Source organism: Taudactylus pleione, unplaced genomic scaffold (genome assembly GCF_031769625.1).
Source record: "Taudactylus pleione unplaced genomic scaffold, aTauple2 ptg000047l, whole genome shotgun sequence".
Classification (NCBI taxonomy): Eukaryota; Metazoa; Chordata; class Amphibia; order Anura; family Myobatrachidae; genus Taudactylus; species Taudactylus pleione.
The window spans coordinates 106,674-130,762 of NW_028284449.1; the positions used below are offsets into that span (position 1 = coordinate 106,674).

Consider the following 24,089-nt stretch of genomic DNA (forward strand, 5'->3'; position numbering starts at 1 on the left):
TATCAGTCTGATCCCCACACACGCAGATCTGTCAGTCTGATCCCCAAACACGCAGATCTGTCAGTCTGATCCCCAAACACGCAGATCTGTCAGTCTGATCCCCAAACACGCAGATCTGTCAGTCTGATCCCCAAACACGTAGATCTCTCAGTCTGATCCCCAAACAAGCAGATCTCTCAGTCTGATCCCCAAACAACCAGATCTGTCAGTCTGATCCCCAAACACACATATCTGTCAGTATGATCCCCAAACACGCAGATCTATCAGTCTGATCCCCACACACGCAGATCTGTCAGTCTGATCCCCAAACACGCAGATCTGTCAGTCTGATCCCCAAACACGCAGATCTGTCAGTCTGATCCCCAAACACGCAGATCTGTCAGTCTGATCCCCAAACACGTAGATCTCTCAGTCTGATCCCCAAACAAGCAGATCTCTCAGTCTGATCCCCAAACACGCAGATCTGTCAGTCTGATCCCCAAACACGCAGATCTGTCAGTCTGATCCCCAAACACGCAGATCTGTCAGTCTGATCCCCAAACACACATATCTGTCAGTCTGATCCCCCAAACACGCAGATCTGTCAATCTGATCCCCAAACACGCAGATCGGTCAGTCTGATCCCCAAACACGCAGATCTGTCAGTCTGATCCCCAAACACGCAGATCTGTCAGTCTGATCCCCAAACACGCAGATCTGTCAGCCTGATCCCCAAACACGCATATCTGTCAGTCTGATCCCCAAACACGCAGATCTGTCAGTCTGATCCCCAAACACGCAGATCTGTCAGTCTGATCCCCAAACACGCAGATCTGTCAGCCTGATCCCCAAATACGCAGATCTGTCAGCCTGATCCCCAAACACGCAGATCTGTCAGTCTGATCCCCAAACACACAGATCTCTCAGTCTGATCCCCAAACACGCAGATCTGTCAGTCTGATCCCCAAACAAGCAGATCTGTCAGTCTGATCCCCAACCAGATCTGTCAGCCTGATCCCCAAACACGCAGATCTGTCAGTCTGATCCCCAAACACACAGATCTGTCAGTCTGATCCCCAAACACGCAGATCTGTCAGTCTGATCCCCAAACACACAGATCTGTCAGTCTGATCCCCAAACACACAGATCTCTCAGTCTGATCCCCAAACACGCAGATCTCTCAGTCTGATCCCCAAACACGCAGATCTCTCAGTCTGATCCCCAAACACGCAGATCAGGGAGCGATCTGTCAGTATACATGCACATTTCACAGAAACAAATAATTGTGGTCAAAATAACTAAACTTATTCAGCTGGACAAGCAATATGGCGATATATAGGCTGCACCTACCACGTCCACGTCCTTTTATATTCTGCTCCATCTAATCTAATCAGGAATGAATGCTATAAATCAGGCCATAACACTGGGCTGGGTCCTCTTCATCCTCCCCTTCCCCACTCTCACACCCACCCGTCTCTTTACTCTACAGTGATAGGCAACTGGCCGCCCTATGAGCCTTTATCCTGCGCCTCCGGGGCCTTCATGCTTCATTGTCAGATTTGTTACTTGTGTACCACGCTGGCTAATATATGTTATTACAGCTATGTGTCACTTTCTTTCATTAAATCTATTGTTTTATTACTGAGACTAAGGTTAGTGTGCGTCCCATAGGCGAGAGGTCCTAGCACGCGTCCCCCATCAGGTTGGCCACCACAGAATTAGGCAGCGTGTAATATACTGAGGAACACTGTGCGTATTACATCCACATCCAGGCCTCCATGTATACAGTACAATGCAATCTATGGATGCTGACCCTGTCACTACAAACATAACCGAGATCTCCGCAAACGCATCCACGCACCCGAGGAGGAGGAGGCTCATCATCGTTCTACGCCGCGGCTCCTGAGGACCACATATGATGGCACGGTCTGGCCAAACTAAGCAATTGGCTGAGGAGATCTGGTCACCATCTTACATCATTCATTTCATTTACAGAAAATGCTGGATATGTACAACACATAATTAGGGTTTGATACCATCTGAATGGGATTTTGCCCCTTCATGCGGCATGTACAAGACGTGAGGCACAAACCTGGTGAGTCCGGACGCAGTTAGAGTTGAGGTTGGGGTAACGAGTTCCCGGGTCGATTGTATACTGGTCAAAGTTCTTGCTGATGTTTTCTGGGGTGGTTTGAGGTAGTAAGCGATAGAGACTCTCCCTGATACAAAGAAAGGACAGAATTAGATTTCTCTGAGCAGTCTCCAATCCCCGGGGGATAATCTCAGATCGGTTCCATGCAGGAAGATTTGCCAAAGCTGCCATGTGGAGCTGTGGTCGGTGATAACTAGGCTAAGGCTGTGTGATTTATAGGGTAAGTATGCATTACTCTGTACATTATATGATGTCATCCCTTTAGGTTCTCATTCACTTACCCCTGGGGTATAATCTTGTCTCTGCCGCGGAGCAGGGAACTAACCACTCACTATAAATTACCTAAAAAACTCACTTGTGTTTGATGTTTGACATGTAATTTCCAAGCTCTGTGACCACAGACAAGTGAGTCAGACAAGAAACTAGGAAACATCTTTACGGTCAGACTGGAAATAAACTCAGATGAGAACACCGTCCATTATAACAAATCCCGTCCATTATAACAAATCCAGTCTTAGAGACGGAGCCACATTAAAGTCAATTTTTTCCTAAATAAATTTTAAAAAACACTGACCAGAGAACTCCCCCTTCCCTAGTGATACCGAACATATGGTTAAAGGGCCGCGGCTCCTCGCGCATACCAGGCAGGTTGCACTTGGGAGTCAGCGCCTGCAGTTATGGCTCTCAGGTCAGTGATGTGTGTGTGTTATCACACTTATACTGCAGTAATGACTCTCAGGTCAGTGATGTGTGTGTGTTATCACACTTATATTCCAGTTATGGCTCTCAGGTCAGTGATGTGTGCGTGTTATCACACTTATACTGCAGTTATGGCTCTCAGGTCAGTGATGTGTGCGTGTTATCACACTTATACTGCAGTAATGACTCTCAGGTCAGTGATGTGTGCGTGTTATCACACTTATACTGCAGTAATGACTCTCAGGTCAGTGATGTGTGCGTGTTATCACACTTATACTGCAGTAATGACTCTCAGGTCAGTGATGTGTGCGTGTTATCACACTTATACTGCAGTAATGACTCTCAGGTCAGTGATGTGTGCGTGTTATCACACTTATACTGCAGTAATGACTCTCAGGTCAGTGATGTGTGCGTGTTATCACACTTATACTGCAGTAATGACTCTCAGGTCAGTGATGTGTGTGTGTTATCACACTTATATTCCAGTTATGGCTCTCAGGTCAGTGATGTGTGTGTTATCACACTTATACTGCAGTAATGACTCTCAGGTCAGTGATGTGTGTGTGTTATCACACTTATACTGCAGTAATGACTCTCAGGTCAGTGATGTGTGTGTGTTATCACACTTATACTGCAGTAATGACTCTCAGGTCAGTGATGTGTGTGTGTTATGACACTTATACTGCAGTAATGACTCGCAGGTCAGTGATGTGTGTGTGTTATCACACTTATACTGCAGTTATGGCTCTCAGGTCAGTGATGTGTGTGTGTTATCACACTTATACTGCAGTAATGACTCTCAGGTCAGTGATGTGTGTGTGTTATCACACTTATATTCCAGTTATGGCTCTCAGGTCAGTGATGTGTGTGTTATCACACTTATACTGCAGTAATGACTCTCAGGTCAGTGATGTGTGTGTTATCACACTTATACTGCAGTAATGACTCTCAGGTCAGTGATGTGTGTGTGTTATCACATTTATATTCCAGTTATGGCTCTCAGGTCAGTGATGTGTGTGTGTTATCACACTTATACTGCAGTTATGACTCTCAGGTCAGTGATGTGTGTGTGTTATCACACTTATACTGCAGTAATGACTCTCAGGTCAGTGATGTGTGTGTGTTATCACACTTATACTGCAGTTATGACTCTCAGGTCAGTGATGTGTGTGTGTTATCACACTTATACTGCAGTAATGACTCTCAGGTCAGTGATGTGTGTGTGTTATCACACTTATACTGCAGTTATGACTCTCAGGTCAGTGATGTGTGTGTTATCACACTTATACTGCAGTAATGACTCTCAGGTCAGTGATGTGTGTGTGTTATCACACTTATATTCCAGTTATGGCTCTCAGGTCAGTGATGTGTGTGTGTTATCACACTTATACTGCAGTAATGACTCTCAGGTCAGTGAAGTGTGTGTGTTATCACACTTATACTGCAGTAATGACTCTCAGGTCAGTGATGTGTGTGTGTTATCACACTTATACTGCAGTAATGACTCTCAGGTCAGTGATGTGTGTGTGTTATCACACTTATACTGCAGTTATGGCTCTCAGGTCAGTGATGTGTGTGTGTTATCACACTTATACTGCAGTAATGACTCTCAGGTCAGTGATGTGTGTGTGTTATCACACTTATACTGCAGTAATGACTCTCAGGTCAGTGATGTGTGTGTGTTATCACACTTATACTGCAGTAATGACTCTCAGGTCAGTGATGTGTGTGTGTTATCACACTTATACTGCAGTAATGACTCTCAGGTCAGTGATGTGTGTGTGTTATCACACTTATACTGCAGTAATGACTCTCAGGTCAGTGATGTGTGCGTGTTATCACACTTATATTCCAGTTATGGCTCTCAGGTCAGTGATGTGTGTGTGTTATCACACTTATACTGCAGTAATGACTCTCAGGTCAGTGATGTGTGTGTGTTATCACACTTATACTGCAGTAATGACTCTCAGGTTAGTGATGTGTGTGTGTTATCACACTTATACTGCAGTAATGACTCTCCGGTCAGTGATGTGTGTGTGTTATCACACTTATATTCCAGTTATGGCTCTCAGGTCAGTGATGTGTGCATGTTATCACACTTATACTGCAGTTATGGCTCTCAGGTCAGTGATGTGTGTGTGTTATCACACTTATACTGCAGTAATGACTCTCAGGTCAGTGATGTGTGTGTGTTATCACACTTATACTGCAGTAATGACTCTCAGGTCAGTGATGTGTGTGTGTTATCACACTTATATTCCAGTTATGGCTCTCAGGTCAGTGATGTGTGTGTGTTATCACACTTATACTGCAGTAATGACTCTCAGGTCAGTGATGTGTGCGTGTTATCACACTTATATTCCAGTTATGGCTCTCAGGTCAGTGATGTGTGCGTGTTATCACACTTATACTGCAGTAATGACTCTCAGGTAAGTGATGTGTGTGTGTTATCACACTTATACTGCAGTAATGACTCTCAGGTCAGTGATGTGTGTGTGTTATCACACTTATATTCCAGTTATGGCTCTCAGGTCAGTGAAAAAGTGTGTGTGTTATCACACTTATACTGCAGTAATGACTCTCAGGTCATTGATGTGTGTGTGTTATCACACTTATATTCCAGTTATGGCTCTCAGGTCAGTGATGTGTGTGTGTTATCACACTTATACTGCAGTAATGACTCTCAGGTCAGTGATGTGTGTGTGTTATCACACTTATACTGCAGTTATGGCTCTCAGGTCAGTGATGTGTGTGTGTTATCACACTTATACTGCAGTAATGACTCTCAGGTCAGAGATGTGTGTGCGTTATCACACTTATATTCCAGTTATGGCTCTCAGGTCAGTGATGTGTGTGTGTTATCACACTTATACTGCAGTAATGACTCTCAGGTCAGTGATGTGTGTGTGTTATCACACTTATACTGCAGTAATGACTCTCAGGTCAGTGATGTGTGCATGTTATCACACTTATACTGCAGTTATGGCTCTCAGGTCAGTGATGTGTGCATGTTATCACACTTATACTGCAGTTATGGCTCTCAGGTCAGTGATGTGTGTGTGTTATCACACTTATACTGCAGTAATGACTCTCAGGTCAGTGATGTGTGCGTGTTATCACACTTATATTCCAGTTATGGCTCTCAGGTCAGTGATGTGTGTGTGTTATCACACTTATACTGCAGTAATTACTCTCAGGTCAGTGATGTGAGTGTGTTATCACACTTATACTGCAGTAATGACTCTCAGGTCAGTGATGTGTGTGTGTTATCACACTTATACTGCAGTAATGACTCTCAGGTCAGTGATGTGTGTGTGTGTTATCACACTTATATTCCAGTAATGACTCTCAGGTCAGTGATGTGTGTGTGTTATCACACTTATACTGCAGTAATGACTCTCAGGTCAGTGATGTGTGTGTGTTATCACACTTATACTGCAGTAATGACTCTCAGGTCAGTGATGTGTGTGTGTTATCACACTTATATTCCAGTTATGGCTCTCAGGTCAGTGAAAAAGTGTGTGTGTTATCACACTTATACTGCAGTAATGACTCTCAGGTCATTGATGTGTGTGTTATCACACTTATATTCCAGTTATGGCTCTCAGGTCAGTGATGTGTGTGTGTTATCACACTTATACTGTAGTAATGACTCGCAGGTCAGTGATGTGTGTGTGTTATCACACTTATACTGCAGTAATGACTCTCAGGTCAGTGATGTGTGTGTGTTATCACACTTACATTCCAGTTATGGCTCTCAGGTCAGTGATGTGTGTGTTATCACACTTATACTGCAGTAATGACTCTCAGGTCAGTGATGTGTGTATGTTATCACACTTATACTGCAGTAATGACTCTCAGGTCAGTGATGTGTGCATGTTATCACACTTATACTGCAGTTATGGCTCTCAGGTCAGTGATGTGTGTGTGTTATCACACTTACATTCCAGTTATGGCTCTCAGGTCAGTGATGTGTGTGTTATCACACTTATACTGCAGTAATGACTCTCAGGTCAGTGATGTGTGTGTGTTATCACATTTATATTCCAGTTATGGCTCTCAGGTCAGTGATGTGTGTGTGTTATCACACTTATACTGCAGTAATGACTCTCAGGTCAGAGATGTGTGTGTGTTATCACACTTATACTGCAGTAATGACTCTCAGGTCAGTGATGTGTGTGTGTTATCACACTTATATTCCAGTTATGGCTCTCAGGTCAGTGATGTGTGTGTGTTATCACACTTATACTGCAGTAATGACTCTCAGGTCAGTGATGTGAGCGTGTTATCACACTTATACTGCAGTAATGACTCTCAGGTGAGTGATGTGTGTGTGTTATCACACTTATACTGCAGTAATGACTCTCAGGTGAGTGATGTGTGTGTGTTATCACATTTATACTGCAGTAATGACTCTCAGGTCAGTGATGTGTGTGTGTTATCACACATTCTGCAGTAATGACTCTCAGGTCAGTGATGTGTGTGTGTGTTATCACACTTATACTGCAGTAATGACTCTCAGGTCAGTGATGTGTGTGTGTTATCACACTTATATTCCAGTTATGGCTCTCAGGTCAGTGATGTGTGCGTGTTATCACACTTATACTGCAGTAATGACTCTCAGGTCAGGGATGTGTGCGTGTTATCACACTTATACTGCAGTAATGACTCTCAGGTCAGTGATGTGTGCGTGTTATCACACTTATACTGCAGTAATGACTCTCAGGTCAGTGATGTGTGTGTGTTATCACACTTATACTGCAGTATTGACTCTCAGGTCAGTGATGTGTGTGTGTTATCACACTTATACTGCAGTAATGACTCTCAGGGCAGTGATGTGTGTGTGTTATCACACTTATACTGCAGTAATGACTCTCAGGTCAGTGATGTGTTTGTGTTATCACACTTATACTGCATTTATGGCTCTCAGGTCAGTGAAGTGTGTGTTATCATACTTATATTCCAGTTATGGCTCTCAGGTCAGTGATGTGTGTGTGTTATCACACTTATACTGCAGTAATGACTCTCAGGTCAGAGATGTGTGTGCGTTATCACACTTATATTCCAGTTATGGCTCTCAGGTCAGTGATGTGTGTGTGTTATCACACTTATACTGCAGTAATGACTCTCAGGTCAGTGATGTGTGTGTGTTATCACACTTATACTGCAGTAATGACTCTCAGGTCAGTGATGTGTGCGTGTTATCACACTTATATTCCAGTTATGGCTCTCAGGTCAGTGATGTGTGTGTGTTATCACACTTATACTGCAGTAATTACTCTCAGGTCAGTGATGTGAGTGTGTTATCACACTTATACTGCAGTAATGACTCTCAGGTCAGTGATGTGTGTGTGTTATCACACTTATACTGCAGTAATGACTCTCAGGTCAGTGATGTGTGTGTGTGTTATCACACTTATATTCCAGTAATGACTCTCAGGTCAGTGATGTGTGTGTTATCACACTTATACTGCAGTAATGACTCTCAGGTCAGTGATGTGTGTGTGCTATCACACTTATACTGCAGTAATGACTCTCAGGTCAGTGATGTGTGTGTGTTATCACACTTATAGTGCAGTAATGACTCTCAGGTCAGTGATGTGTGCGTGTTATCACACTTATATTCCAGTTATGGCTCTCAGGTCAGTGATGTGGGTGTGTTATCACATTTATATTCGAGTTATGGCTCTCAGGTCAGTGATGTGTGTGTGTGTTATCACACTTATACTGCAGTAATGACTCTCAGGTCAGTGATGTGTGTGTGTTATCACACTTATACTGCAGTAATTACTCTCAGGTCAGTGATGTGTGTGTGTTATCACACTTATATTCCAGTTATGGCTCTCAGGTCAGTGATGTGTGCATGTTATCACACTTATACTGCAGTTATGACTCTCAGGTCAGTGATGTGTGTGTGTTATCACACTTATACTGCAGTAATGACTCTCAGGTGAGAGATGTGTGTGTGTTATCACACTTATACTGCAGTAATGACTCTCAGGTCAGAGATGTGTGTGTGTTATCACACTTATACTGCAGTAATGACTCTCAGGTCAGTGATGTGTGTGTGTTATCAAACTTATATTCCAGTTATGGCTCTCAGGTCAGTGATGTGTGTGTGTTATCACACTTATACTGCAGTAATGACTCTCAGGTCAGTGATGTGAGCGTGTTATCACACTTATACTGCAGTAATGACTCTCAGGTCAGTGATGTGTGTGTGTTATCACACTTATACTGCAGTAATGACTCTCAGGTCAGTGATGTGTGTGTGTTATCACACTTATACTGCAGTAATGACTCTCAGGTCAGTGATGTGTGTGTGTTATCACACTTATTCTGCAGTAATGACTCTCAGGTCAGTGATGTGTGTGTGTGTTATCACACTTATACTGCAGTAATGACTCTCAGGTCAGTGATGTGTGTGTGTTATCACACTTATATTCCAGTTATGGCTCTCAGGTCAGTGATGTGTGCGTGTTATCACACTTATACTTCAGTAATGACTCTCAGGTCAGGGATGTGTGCGTGTTATCACACTTATACTGCAGTAATGACTCTCAGGTCAGTGATGTGTGTGTGTTATCACACTTATACTGCAGTAATGACTCTCAGGTCAGTGATGTGTGTGTGTTATCACACTTATACTGCAGTAATGACTCTCAGGTCAGTGATGTGTGTGTGTTATCACACTTATACTGCAGTTATGGCTCTCAGGTCAGTGATGTGTGCGTGTTATCACACTTATACTGCAGTAATGACTCTCAGGTCAGTGATGTGTGTGTGTTATCACACTTATACTGCAGTAATGACTCTCAGGTCAGTGATGTGTGTGTGTTATCACACTTATACTGCAGTAATGACTCTCAGGGCAGTGATGTGTGTGTGTTATCACACTTATTCTGCAGTAATGACTCTCAGGTCAGTGATGTGTGCGTGTTATCACACTTATATTCCAGTTATGGCTCTCAGGTCAGTGATGTGTGCGTGTTATCACACTTATACTGCAGTAATGACTCTCAGGTCAGTGATGTGTTTGTGTTATCACACTTATACTGCAGTTATGGCTCTCAGGTCAGTGATGTGTGTGTTATCATACTTATATTCCAGTTATGGCTCTCAGGTCAGTGATGTGTGTGTTATCACACTTATACTGCAGTAATGACTCGCAGGTCAGAGATGTGTGTGCGTTATCACACTTATATTCCAGTTATGGCTCTAAGGTCAGTGATGTGTGTGTGTTATCACACTTATACTGCAGTAATGACTCTCAGGTCAGTGATGTGTGTGTGTTATCACACTTATACTGCAGTAATGACTCTCAGGTCAGTGATGTGTGCATGTTATCACACTTATACTGCAGTTATGGCTCTCAGGTCAGTGATGTGTGTGTGTTATCACACTTATACTGCAGTAATGACTCTCAGGTCAGTGATGTGTGCGTGATATCACACTTATATTCCAGTTATGGCTCTCAGGTCAGTGATGTGTGTGTGTTATCACACTTATACTGCAGTAATGACTCTCAGGTCAGTGATGTGTGTGTGTTATCACACTTATACTGCAGTAATGACTCTCAGGTCAGTGATGTGTGTGTGTTATCACACTTATACTGCAGTAATGACTCTCAGGTCAGTGATGTGTGTGTGTTATCACACTTATATTCCAGTTATGGCTCTCAGGTCAGTGATGTGTGTGTGTTATCACACTTATATTCCAGTAATGACTCTCAGGTCAGTGATGTGTGTGTTATCACACTTATACTGCAGTAATGACTCTCAGGTCAGTGATGTGTGTGTGTTATCACACTTATACTGCAGTAATGACTCTCAGGTCAGTGATGTGTGTGTGTTATCACACTTATACTGCAGTAATGACTCTCAGGTGAGTGATGTGTGTGTTATCACACTTATACTGCAGTAATGACTCTCAGGTCAGTGATGTGTGTGTGTTATCACACTTATACTGCAGTAATGACTCTCAGGTGAGTGATATGTGCGTGTTATCACACTTATACTGCAGTTATGGCTCTCAGGTCAGTGATGTGTGTGTGTTAAAACACTTATACTGCAGTTATGGCTCTCAGGTCAGTGATGTGTGTGTGTTATCACACTTATACTGCAGTAATGACTCTCAGGTCAGTGATGTGTGTGCGTTATCACACTTATATTCCAGTGATGGCTCTCAGGTCAGTGGTGTGTGCGTGTTATCACACTTATACTGCAGTTATGGCTCTCAGGTCAGTGATGTGTGTGTGTTACCACACTTATACTGCAGTAATGACTCTCAGGTGAGTGATGTGTGTGTTATCACACTTATACTGCAGTAATGACTCTCAGGTCAGTGATGTGTGTGTGTTATCACACTTATATTCCAGTTATGGCTCTCAGGTCAGTGATGTGTGTGTGTTATCACACTTATACTGCAGTAATGACTCTCAGGTCAGTGATGTGTGCGTGTTATCACACTTATATTCCAGTTATGGCTCTCAGGTCAGTGATGTGTGCGTGTTATCACACTTATACTGCAGTAATGACTCTCAGGTCAGTGATGTGTGTGTGTTATCACACTTATACTGCAGTAATGACTCTCAGGTCAGTGATGTGTGTGTGTTATCACACTTATATTCAAGTTATGGCTCTCAGGTCAATGAAAAAGTGTGTGTGTTATCACACTTATACTGCAGTAATGACTCTCAGGTCATTGATGTGTGTGTGTTATCACACTTATATTCCAGTTATGGCTCTCAGGTCAGTGATGTGTGTGTGTTATCACACTTATACTGCAGTAATGACTCGCAGGTCAGTGATGTGTGTGTGTTATCACACTTATACTGCAGTTATGGCTCTCAGGTCAGTGATGTGTGTGTTATCACACTTATACTGCAGTAATGACTCTCAGGTCAGTGATGTGTGTGTGTTATCACATTTATATTCCAGTTATGGCTCTCAGGTCAGTGATGTGTGTGTGTGTTATCACACTTATACTGCAGTAATGACTCTCAGGTCAGTGATGTGTGTGTGTTATCACACTTATACTGCAGTAATGACTCTCAGGTCAGTGATGTGTGTGTGTTATCACACTTATATTCCAGTTATGGCTCTCAGGTCAGTGATGTGTGCATGTTATCACACTTATACTGCAGTTATGACTCTCAGCTCAGTGATGTGTGTGTGTTATCACACTTATACTGCAGTAATGACTCTCAGGTCACTGATGTGTGTGTGTTATCACACTTATACTGCAGTAATGACTCTCAGGTCAGAGATGTGTGTGTGTTATCACACTTATACTGCAGTAATGACTCTCAGGTCAGTGATGTGTGTGTGTTATCAAACTTATATTCCAGTTATGGCTCTCAGGTCAGTGATGTGTGTGTGTTATCACACTTATACTGCAGTAATGACTCTCAGGTCAGTGATGTGTGTGTGTTATCACACTTATACTGCAGTAATGACTCTCAGGTCAGTGATGTGTGTGTGTTATCACACTTATATTCCAGTTATGGCTCTCAGGTCAGTGATGTGTGTGTGTTATCACACTTATTCTGCAGTAATGACTCTCAGGTCAGTGATGTGTGCGTGTTATCACACTTATATTCCAGTTATGGCTCTCAGGTCAGTGATGTGTGTGTGTTATCACATTTATATTCCAGTTATGGCTCTCAGGTCAGTGATGTGTGCGTGTTATCACACTTATATTCCAGTTATGGCTCTCAGGTCAGTGATGTGTGTGTGTTATCACACTTATACTGCAGTCATGACTCTCAGGTCAGTGATGTGTGTGTGTTACCACACTTATATTCCAGTTATGGCTCTCAGGTCAGTGATGTGGGTGTGTTATCACAATTATATTCCAGTTATGGCTCTCAGGTCAGTGATGTGTGTGTTATCACACTTATACTGCAGTTAAGGCTCTCAGGTCAGTGATGTGTGTGTGTTATAACACTTATACTGCAGTAATGACTCTCAGGTCAGTGATGTGTGTGTTTTATCACACTTATACTGCAGTTATGGCTCTCAGGTCAGTGATGTGTGTGTTATCACACTTATACTGCAGTTATGGCTCTCAGGTCAGTGATGTGTGTGTGTTATCACACTTATACTGCAGTAATGACTCTCAGGTCAGTGATGTGTGTGTGTTATCACACTTATACTGCAGTAATGACTCTCAGGTCAGTGATGTGTGCGTGTTATCACACTTATATTCCAGTTATGGCTCTCAGGTCAGTGATGTGTGTGTGTTATCACACTTATACTGCAGTAATGACTCTCAGGTCAGTGATGTGTGTGTGTTATCACACTTATATTCCAGTTATGGCTCTCAGGTCAGTGAAAAAGTGTGTGTGTTATCACACTTATACTGCAGTAATGACTCTCAGGTCATTGATGTGTGTGTTATCACACTTATATTCCAGTTATGGCTCTCAGGTCAGTGATGTGTGTGTGTTATCACACTTATACTGCAGTAATGACTCTCAGGTCAGTGATGTGTGTGTGTTATCACACTTATACTGCAGTAATGACTCTCAGGTCAGTGATGTGTGCGTGTTATCACACTTATATTCCAGTTATGGCTCTCAGGTCAGTGATGTGTGTGTGTTATCACACTTATACTGTAGTAATGACTCGCAGGTCAGTGATGTGTGTGTGTTATCACACTTATACTGCAGTAATGACTCTCAGGTCAGTGATGTGTGTGTGTTATCACACTTACATTCCAGTTATGGCTCTCAGGTCAGTGATGTGTGTGTTATCACACTTATACTGCAGTAATGACTCTCAGGTCAGTGATGTGTGTATGTTATCACACTTATACTGCAGTAATGACTCTCAGGTCAGTGATGTGTGCATGTTATCACACTTATACTGCAGTTATGGCTCTCAGGTCAGTGATGTGTGTGTGTTATCACACTTACATTCCAGTTATGGCTCTCAGGTCAGTGATGTGTGTGTTATCACACTTATACTGCAGTAATGACTCTCAGGTCAGTGATGTGTGTGTGTTATCACATTTATATTCCAGTTATGGCTCTCAGGTCAGTGATGTGTGTGTGTTATCACACTTATACTGCAGTAATGACTCTCAGGTCAGAGATGTGTGTGTGTTATCACACTTATACTGCAGTAATGACTCTCAGGTCAGTGATGTGTGTGTTATCACACTTATATTCCAGTTATGGCTCTCAGGTCAGTGATGTGTGTGTGTTATCACACTTATACTGCAGTAATGACTCTCAGGTCAGTGATGTGAGCGTGTTATCACACTTATACTGCAGTAATGACTCTCAGGTGAGTGATGTGTGTGTGTTATCACACTTATACTGCAGTAATGACTCTCAGGTGAGTGATGTGTGTGTGTTATCACATTTATACTGCAGTAATGACTCTCAGGTCAGTGATGTGTGTGTGTTATCACACTTATTCTGCAGTAATGACTCTCAGGTCAGTGATGTGTGTGTGTGTTATCACACTTATACTGCAGTAATGACTCTCAGGTCAGTGATGTGTGTGTGTTATCACACTTATATTCCAGTTATGGCTCTCAGGTCAGTGATGTGTGCGTGTTATCACACTTATACTGCAGTAATGACTCTCAGGTCAGGGATGTGTGCGTGTTATCACACTTATACTGCAGTAATGACTCTCAGGTCAGTGATGTGTGCGTGTTATCACACTTATACTGCAGTAATGACTCTCAGGTCAGTGATGTGTGTGTGTTATCACACTTATACTGCAGTATTGACTCTCAGGTCAGTGATGTGTGTGTGTTATCACACTTATACTGCAGTAATGACTCTCAGGGCAGTGATGTGTGTGTGTTATCACACTTATACTGCAGTAATGACTCTCAGGTCAGTGAAGTGTTTGTGTTATCACACTTATACTGCATTTATGGCTCTCAGGTCAGTGAAGTGTGTGTTATCATACTTATATTCCAGTTATGGCTCTCAGGTCAGTGATGTGTGTGTGTTATCACACTTATACTGCAGTAATGACTCTCAGGTCAGAGATGTGTGTGCGTTATCACACTTATATTCCAGTTATGGCTCTCAGGTCAGTGATGTGTGTGTGTTATCACACTTATACTGCAGTAATGACTCTCAGGTCAGTGATGTGTGTGTGTTATCACACTTATACTGCAGTAATGACTCTCAGGTCAGTGATGTGTGCGTGTTATCACACTTATATTCCAGTTATGGCTCTCAGGTCAGTGATGTGTGTGTGTTATCACACTTATACTGCAGTAATTACTCTCAGGTCAGTGATGTGAGTGTGTTATCACACTTATACTGCAGTAATGACTCTCAGGTCAGTGATGTGTGTGTGTTATCACACTTATACTGCAGTAATGACTCTCAGGTCAGTGATGTGTGTGTGTGTTATCACACTTATATTCCAGTAATGACTCTCAGGTCAGTGATGTGTGTGTTATCACACTTATACTGCAGTAATGACTCTCAGGTCAGTGATGTGTGTGTGTTATCACACTTATACTGCAGTAATGACTCTCAGGTCAGTGATGTGTGTGTGTTATCACACTTATAGTGCAGTAATGACTCTCAGGTCAGTGATGTGTGCGTGTTATCACACTTATATTCCAGTTATGGCTCTCAGGTCAGTGATGTGGGTGTGTTATCACATTTATATTCGAGTTATGGCTCTCAGGTCAGTGATGTGTGTGTGTGTTATCACACTTATACTGCAGTAATGACTCTCAGGTCAGTGATGTGTGTGTGTTATCACACTTATACTGCAGTAATTACTCTCAGGTCAGTGATGTGTGTGTGTTATCACACTTATATTCCAGTTATGGCTCTCAGGTCAGTGATGTGTGCATGTTATCACACTTATACTGCAGTTATGACTCTCAGGTCAGTGATGTGTGTGTGTTATCACACTTATACTGCAGTAATGACTCTCAGGTCAGAGATGTGTGTGTGTTATCACACTTATACTGCAGTAATGACTCTCAGGTCAGAGATGTGTGTGTGTTATCACACTTATACTGCAGTAATGACTCTCAGGTCAGTGATGTGTGTGTGTTATCAAACTTATATTCCAGTTATGGCTCTCAGGTCAGTGATGTGTGTGTGTTATCACACTTATACTGCAGTAATGACTCTCAGGTCAGTGATGTGAGCGTGTTATCACACTTATACTGCAGTAATGACTCTCAGGTCAGTGATGTGTGTGTGTTATCACACTTATACTGCAGTAATGACTCTCAGGTCAGTGATGTGTGTGTGTTATCACACTTATACTGCAGTAATGACTCTCAGGTCAGTGATGTGTGTGTGTTATCACACTTATTCTGCAGTAATGACTCTCAGGTCAGTGATGTGTGTGTGTGTTATCACACTTATACTGCAGTAATGACTCTCAGGTCAGTGATGTGTGTGTGTTATCACACTTATATTCCAGTTATGGCTCTCAGGTCAGTGATGTGTGCGTGTTATCACACTTATACTTCAGTAATGACTCTCAGGTCAGGGATGTGTGCGTGTTATCACACTTATACTGCAGTAATGACTCTCAGGTCAGTGATGTGTGTGTGTTATCACACTTATACTGCAGTAATGACTCTCAGGTCAGTGATGTGTGTGTGTTATCACACTTATACTGCAGTAATGACTCTCAGGTCAGTGATGTGTGTGTGTTATCACACTTATACTGCAGTTATGGCTCTCAGGTCAGTGATGTGTGCGTGTTATCACACTTATACTGCAGTAATGACTCTCAGGTCAGTGATGTGTGTGTGTTATCACACTTATACTGCAGTAATGACTCTCAGGTCAGTGATGTGTGTGTGTTATCACACTTATACTGCAGTAATGACTCTCAGGGCAGTGATGTGTGTGTGTTATCACACTTATTCTGCAGTAATGACTCTCAGGTCAGTGATGTGTGCGTGTTATCACACTTATATTCCAGTTATGGCTCTCAGGTCAGTGATGTGTGCGTGTTATCACACTTATACTGCAGTAATGACTCTCAGGTCAGTGATGTGTTTGTGTTATCACACTTATACTGCAGTTATGGCTCTCAGGTCAGTGATGTGTGTGTTATCATACTTATATTCCAGTTATGGCTCTCAGGTCAGTGATGTGTGTGTTATCACACTTATACTGCAGTAATGACTCGCAGGTCAGAGATGTGTGTGCGTTATCACACTTATATTCCAGTTATGGCTCTAAGGTCAGTGATGTGTGTGTGTTATCACACTTATACTGCAGTAATGACTCTCAGGTCAGTGATGTGTGTGTGTTATCACACTTATACTGCAGTAATGACTCTCAGGTCAGTGATGTGTGCATGTTATCACACTTATACTGCAGTTATGGCTCTCAGGTCAGTGATGTGTGTGTGTTATCACACTTATACTGCAGTAATGACTCTCAGGTCAGTGATGTGTGCGTGATATCACACTTATATTCCAGTTATGGCTCTCAGGTCAGTGATGTGTGTGTGTTATCACACTTATACTGCAGTAATGACTCTCAGGTCAGTGATGTGTGTGTGTTATCACACTTATACTGCAGTAATGACTCTCAGGTCAGTGATGTGTGTGTGTTATCACACTTATACTGCAGTAATGACTCTCAGGTCAGTGATGTGTGTGTGTTATCACACTTATATTCCAGTAATGACTCTCAGGTCAGTGATGTGTGTGTGTTATCACACTTATACTGCAGTAATGACTCTCAGGTCAGTGATGTGTGTGTGTTATCACACTTATACTGCAGTAATGACTCTCAGGTCAGTGATGTGTGTGTGTTATCACACTTATACTGCAGTAATGACTCTCAGGTCAGTGATGTGTGCGTGTTATCACACTTATATTCCAGTTATGGCTCTCAGGTCAGTGATGTGTGTGTGTTATCACACTTATATTCCAGTAATGACTCTCAGGTCAGTGATGTGTGTGTTATCACACTTATACTGCAGTAATGACTCTCAGGTCAGTGATGTGTGTGTGTTATCACACTTATACTGCAGTAATGACTCTCAGGTCAGTGATGTGTGTGTGTTATCACACTTATACTGCAGTAATGACTCTCAGGTGAGTGATGTGTGTGTTATCACACTTATACTGCAGTAATGACTCTCAGGTCAGTGATGTGTGTGTGTTATCACACTTATACTGCAGTAATGACTCTCAGGTGAGTGATATGTGCGTGTTATCACACTTATACTGCAGTTATGGCTCTCAGGTCAGTGATGTGTGTGTGTTAAAACACTTATACTGCAGTTATGGCTCTCAGGTCAGTGATGTGTGTGTGTTATCACACTTATACTGCAGTAATGACTCTCAGGTCAGTGATGTGTGTGCGTTATCACACTTATATTCCAGTGATGGCTCTCAGGTCAGTGGTGTGTGCGTGTTATCACACTTATACTGCAGTTATGGCTCTCAGGTCAGTGATGTGTGTGTGTTACCACACTTATACTGCAGTAATGACTCTCAGGTGAGTGATGTGTGTGTTATCACACTTATACTGCAGTAATGACTCTCAGGTCAGTGATGTGTGTGTGTTATCACACTTATATTCCAGTTATGGCTCTCAGGTCAGTGATGTGTGTGTGTTATCACACTTATACTGCAGTAATGACTCTCAGGTCAGTGATGTGTGCGTGTTATCACACTTATATTCCAGTTATGGCTCTCAGGTCAGTGATGTGTGCGTGTTATCACACTTATACTGCAGTAATGACTCTCAGGTCAGTGATGTGTGTGTGTTATCACACTTATACTGCAGTAATGACTCTCAGGTCAGTGATGTGTGTGTGTTATCACACTTATATTCAAGTTATGGCTCTCAGGTCAATGAAAAAGTGTGTGTGTTATCACACTTATACTGCAGTAATGACTCTCAGGTCATTGATGTGTGTGTGTTATCACACTTATATTCCAGTTATGGCTCTCAGGTCAGTGATGTGTGTGTGTTATCACACTTATACTGCAGTAATGACTCGCAGGTCAGTGATGTGTGTGTGTTATCACACTTATACTGCAGTTATGGCTCTCAGGTCAGTGATGTGTGTGTTATCACACTTATACTGCAGTAATGACTCTCAGGTCAGTGATGTGTGTGTGTTATCACATTTATATTCCAGTTATGGCTCTCAGGTCAGTGATGTGTGTGTGTGTTATCACACTTATACTGCAGTAATGACTCTCAGGTCAGTGATGTGTGTGTGTTATCACACTTATACTGCAGTAATGACTCTCAGGTCAGTGATGTGTGTGTGTTATCACACTTATATTCCAGTTATGGCTCTCAGGTCAGTGATGTGTGCATGTTATCACACTTATACTGCAGTTATGACTCTCAGCTCAGTGATGTGTGTGTGTTATCACACTTATACTGCAGTAATGACTCTCAGGTCACTGATGTGTGTGTGTTATCACACTTATACTGCAGTAATGACTCTCAGGTCAGAGATGTGTGTGTGTTATCACACTTATACTGCAGTAATGACTCTCAGGTCAGTGATGTGTGTGTGTTATCAAACTTATATTCCAGTTATGGCTCTCAGGTCAGTGATGTGTGTGTGTTATCACACTTATACTGCAGTAATGACTCTCAGGTCAGTGATGTGTGTGTGTTATCACACTTATACTGCAGTAATGACTCTCAGGTCAGTGATGTGTGTGTGTTATCACACTTATATTCCAGTTATGGCTCTCAGGTCAGTGATGTGTGTGTGTTATCACACTTATTCTGCAGTAATGACTCTCAGGTCAGTGATGTGTGCGTGTTATCACACTTATATTCCAGTTATGGCTCTCAGGTCAGTGATGTGTGTGTGTTATCACACTTATATTCCAGTTATGGCTCTCAGGTCAGTGATGTGTGCGTGTTATCACACTTATATTCCAGTTATGGCTCTCAGGTCAGTGATGTGTGTGTGTTATCACACTTATACTGCAGTAATGACTCTCAGGTCAGTGATGTGTGTGTGTTATCACACTTATATTCCAGTTATGGCTCTCAGGTCAGTGATGTGGGTGTGTTATCACAATTATATTCCAGTTATGGCTCTCAGGTCAGTGATGTGTGTGTTATCACACTTATACTGCAGTTAAGGCTCTCAGGTCAGTGATGTGTGTGTGTTATAACACTTATACTGCAGTAATGACTCTCAGGTCAGTGATGTGTGTGTTTTATCACACTTATACTGCAGTTATGGCTCTCAGGTCAGTGATGTGTGTGTTATCACACTTATACTGCAGTTATGGCTCTCAGGTCAGTGATGTGTGTGTGTTATCACACTTATACTGCAGTAATGACTCTCAGGTCAGTGATGTGTGCGTGTTATCACACTTATATTCCAGTTATGGCTCTCAGGTCAGTAATGTGTGTGTGTTATCACACTTATACTGCATTAATGACTCTCAGGTCAGTGATGTGTGTGTGTTATCACACTTATACTGCAGTAATGACTCTCAGGTCAGTGATGTGTGTGTGTTATCACACTTATACTGCAGTAATGACTCTCAGGTCAGTGATGTGTGTGTGTTATCACACTTATATTCCAGTTATGGCTCTCAGGTCAGTGATGTGTGTGTGTTATCACACTTATACTGCAGTTATGGCTCTCAGGTCAGTGATGTGTGTGTGTTATAACACTTATACTGCAGTAATGACTCTCAGGTCAGTGATGTGTGTGTGTTATCACACTTATACTGCAGTAATGACTCTCAGGTCAGTGATGTGTGTGTGTTATCACACTTATACTGCAGTTATGGCTCTCAGGTCAGTGATGTGTGTGTGTTATCACACTTATACTGCAGTAATGACTCTCAGGTCAGTGATGTGTGTGTGTTATCACACTTATACTGCAGTTATGGCTCTCAGGTCAGTGATGTGTGCGTGTTATCACACTTATACTGCAGTAATGACTCTCAGGTCAGTGATGTGTGTGTGTTATCACACTTATACTGCAGTAATGACTCTCAGGTCAGTGATGTGTGTGTGTTATCACACTTATACTGCAGTAATGACTCTCAGGGCAGTGATGTGTGTGTGTTATCACACTTATTCTGCAGTAATGACTCTCAGGTCAGTGATGTGTGCGTGTTATCACACTTATATTCCAGTTATGGCTCTCAGGTCAGTGATGTGTGCGTGTTATCACACTTATACTGCAGTAATGACTCTCAGGTCAGTGATGTGTTTGTGTTATCACACTTATACTGCAGTTATGGCTCTCAGGTCAGTGATGTGTGTGTTATCATACTTATATTCCAGTTATGGCTCTCAGGTCAGTGATGTGTGTGTTATCACACTTATACTGCAGTAATGACTCGCAGGTCAGAGATGTGTGTGCGTTATCACACTTATATTCCAGTTATGGCTCTAAGGTCAGTGATGTGTGTGTGTTATCACACTTATACTGCAGTAATGACTCTCAGGTCAGTGATGTGTGTGTGTTATCACACTTATACTGCAGTAATGACTCTCAGGTCAGTGATGTGTGTGTGTTATCACACTTATACTGCAGTAATGACTCTCAGGTCAGTGATGTGTGTGTGTTATCACACTTATACTGCAGTAATGACTCTCAGGTCAGTGATGTGTGCGTGTTATCACACTTATATTCCAGTTATGGCTCTCAGGTCAGTGATGTGTGTATGTTATCACACTTATACTGCAGTAATGACTCTCAGGTCAGTGATGTGTGCGTGTTATCACACTTATATTCCAGTTATGGCTCTCAGGTCAGTGATGTGTGTGTGTTATCACACTTATACTGCATTAATGACTCTCAGGTCAGTGATGTGTGTGTGTTATCACACTTATACTGCAGTAATGACTCTCAGGTCAGTGATGCGTGTGTGTTATCACACTTATATTCCAGTTATGACTCTCAGGTCAGTGATGTGTGTGTGTTATCACACTTATATTCCAGTTATAGCTCTCAGGTCAGTGATGTGTGTGTGTTATCACACTTATATTCCAGTTATGGCTCTCAGGTCAGGGATGTGTGCGTGTTATCACACTTATACTGCAGTAATGACTCTCAGGTCAGTGATGTGTGTGTGTTATCACACTTATACTGCAGTAATGACTCTCAGGTCAGTGATGTGTGTGTGTTATCACACTTATACTGCAGTAATGACTCTCAGGTCAGTGATGTGTGTGTGTTATCACACTTATACTGCAGTAATGACTCTCAGGTCAGTGATGTGTGCGTGTTATCACACTTATATTCCAGTTATGGCTCTCAGGTCAGTGATGTGTGTGTGTTATCACACTTATATTCCAGTAATGACTCTCAGGTCAGTGATATGTGTGATCACACTTATACTGCAGTAATGACTCTCAGGTCAGTGATGTGTGTGTGTTATCACACTTATACTGCAGTAATGACTCTCAGGTCAGTGATGTGTGTTTGTTATCACACTTATACTGCAGTAATGACTCTCAGGTGAGTGAGGTGTGTGTTATCACACTTATACTGCAGTAATGACTCTCAGGTCAGTGATGTGTGTGTGTTATCACACTTATACTGCAGTAATGACTCTCAGGTCAGTGATGTGTGTGTGTTATCACACTTATACTGCAGTAATGACTCTCAGGTCAGTGATGTGTGTGTGTTATCACACTTATACTGCAGTAATGACTCTCAGGTGAGTGATATGTGCGTGTTATCACACTTATACTGCAGTTATGGCTCTCAGGTCAGTGATGTGTGTGTGTTAAAACACTTATACTGCAGTTATGGCTCTCAGGTCAGTGATGTGTGTGTGTTATCACACTTATACTGCAGTAATGACTCTCAGGTCAGTGATGTGTGTGCGTTATCACACTTATATTCCAGTGATGGCTCTCAGGTCAGTGGTGTGTGCGTGTTATCACACTTATACTGCAGTTATGGCTCTCAGGTCAGTGATGTGTGTGTGTTACCACACTTATACTGCAGTAATCACTCTCAGGTCAGTGATGTGTGTGTGTTATCACACTTATACTGCAGTAATGACTCTCAGGTCAGTGATGTGTGCGTGTTATCACACTTATACTGCAGTAATGACTCTCAGGTCAGTGATGTGTGTGTGTTATCACACTTATATTCCAGTTATGGCTCTCAGGTCAGTGATGTGTGTGTGTTATCACACTTATACTGCAGTTATGGCTCTCAGGTCAGTGATGTGTGTGTGTTATCACACTTATACTGCAGTAATGACTCTCAGGTCAGTGATGTGTGTGTGTTATCACACTTATACTGCAGTAATGACTCTCAGGTCAGTGATGTGTGTGTGTTATCACACTTATATTCCAGTTATGGCTCTCAGGTCAGTGATGTGTGTGTGTTATCACACTTATACTGCAGTAATGACTCTCAGGTCAGTGATGTGTGTGTGTTATCACACTTATACTGCAGTAATGACTCTCAGGTCAGTGATGTGTGCGTGTTATCACACTTATACTGCAGTTATGGCTCTCAGGTCAGTGATGTGTGTGTGTTATCACACTTATACTGCAGTAATGACTCTCAGGTCAGTGATGTGTGCGTGTTATCACACTTATATTCCAGTTATGGCTCTCAGGTCAGTGATGTGTGTGTGTTATCACACTTATACTGCAGTAATGACTCTCAGGTCAGTGATGTGTGTGTGTTATCACACTTATACTGCAGTAATGACTCTCAGGTCAGTGATGTGTGTGTGTTATAACACTTATACTGCAGTAATGACTCTCAGGTCAGTGATGTGTGTGTGTTATCACACTTATACTGCAGTTATGGCTCTCAGGTCAGTGATGTGTGTGTGTTATCACACTTATATTCCAGTTATGACTCTCAGGTCAGTGATGTGTGTGTGTTATCACACTTATATTCCAGTTATGGCTCTCAGGTCAGTGATGTGTGTGTGTTATCACACTTATACTGCAGTTATGGCTCTCAGGTCAGTGATGTGTGTGTGTTATCAGACTTATACTGCAGTTATGGCTCTCAGGTCAGTGATGTGTGTGTGTTATAACACTTATACTGCAGTAATGACTCTCAGGTCAGTGATGTGTGTGTGTTATCACACTTATACTGCAGTTATGGCTCTCAGGTCAGTGATGTGTGTGTGTTATCACACTTATATTCCAGTTATGACTCTCAGGTCAGTGATGTGTGTGTGTTATCACACTTATATTCCAGTTATGGCTCTCAGGTCAGTGATGTGTGTGTGTTATCACACTTATATTCCAGTTATGGCTCTCAGGTCAGTGATGTGTGTGTGTGTTATCACACTTATACTGCAG

At 42.2% G+C, this 24,089-nt stretch overlaps 1 protein-coding gene across 1 annotated transcript in view; it reads right to left on the reverse strand.

Annotated features, from left to right (window-relative positions):
* Nucleotides 1–24,089, reverse strand: part of MICAL2 (microtubule associated monooxygenase, calponin and LIM domain containing 2) — a gene marked incomplete at its 3' end in the record, with an annotated part of 301,381 nt that overhangs the window by 90,782 nt on the left and 186,510 nt on the right. The window contains exon 10 of the mRNA XM_088460527.1: nucleotides 2,072–2,198. Coding sequence (XP_088316653.1) covers nucleotides 2,072–2,198 — 127 coding nt within the window. The remainder of the gene's footprint in view (nucleotides 1–2,071; nucleotides 2,199–24,089) is intronic.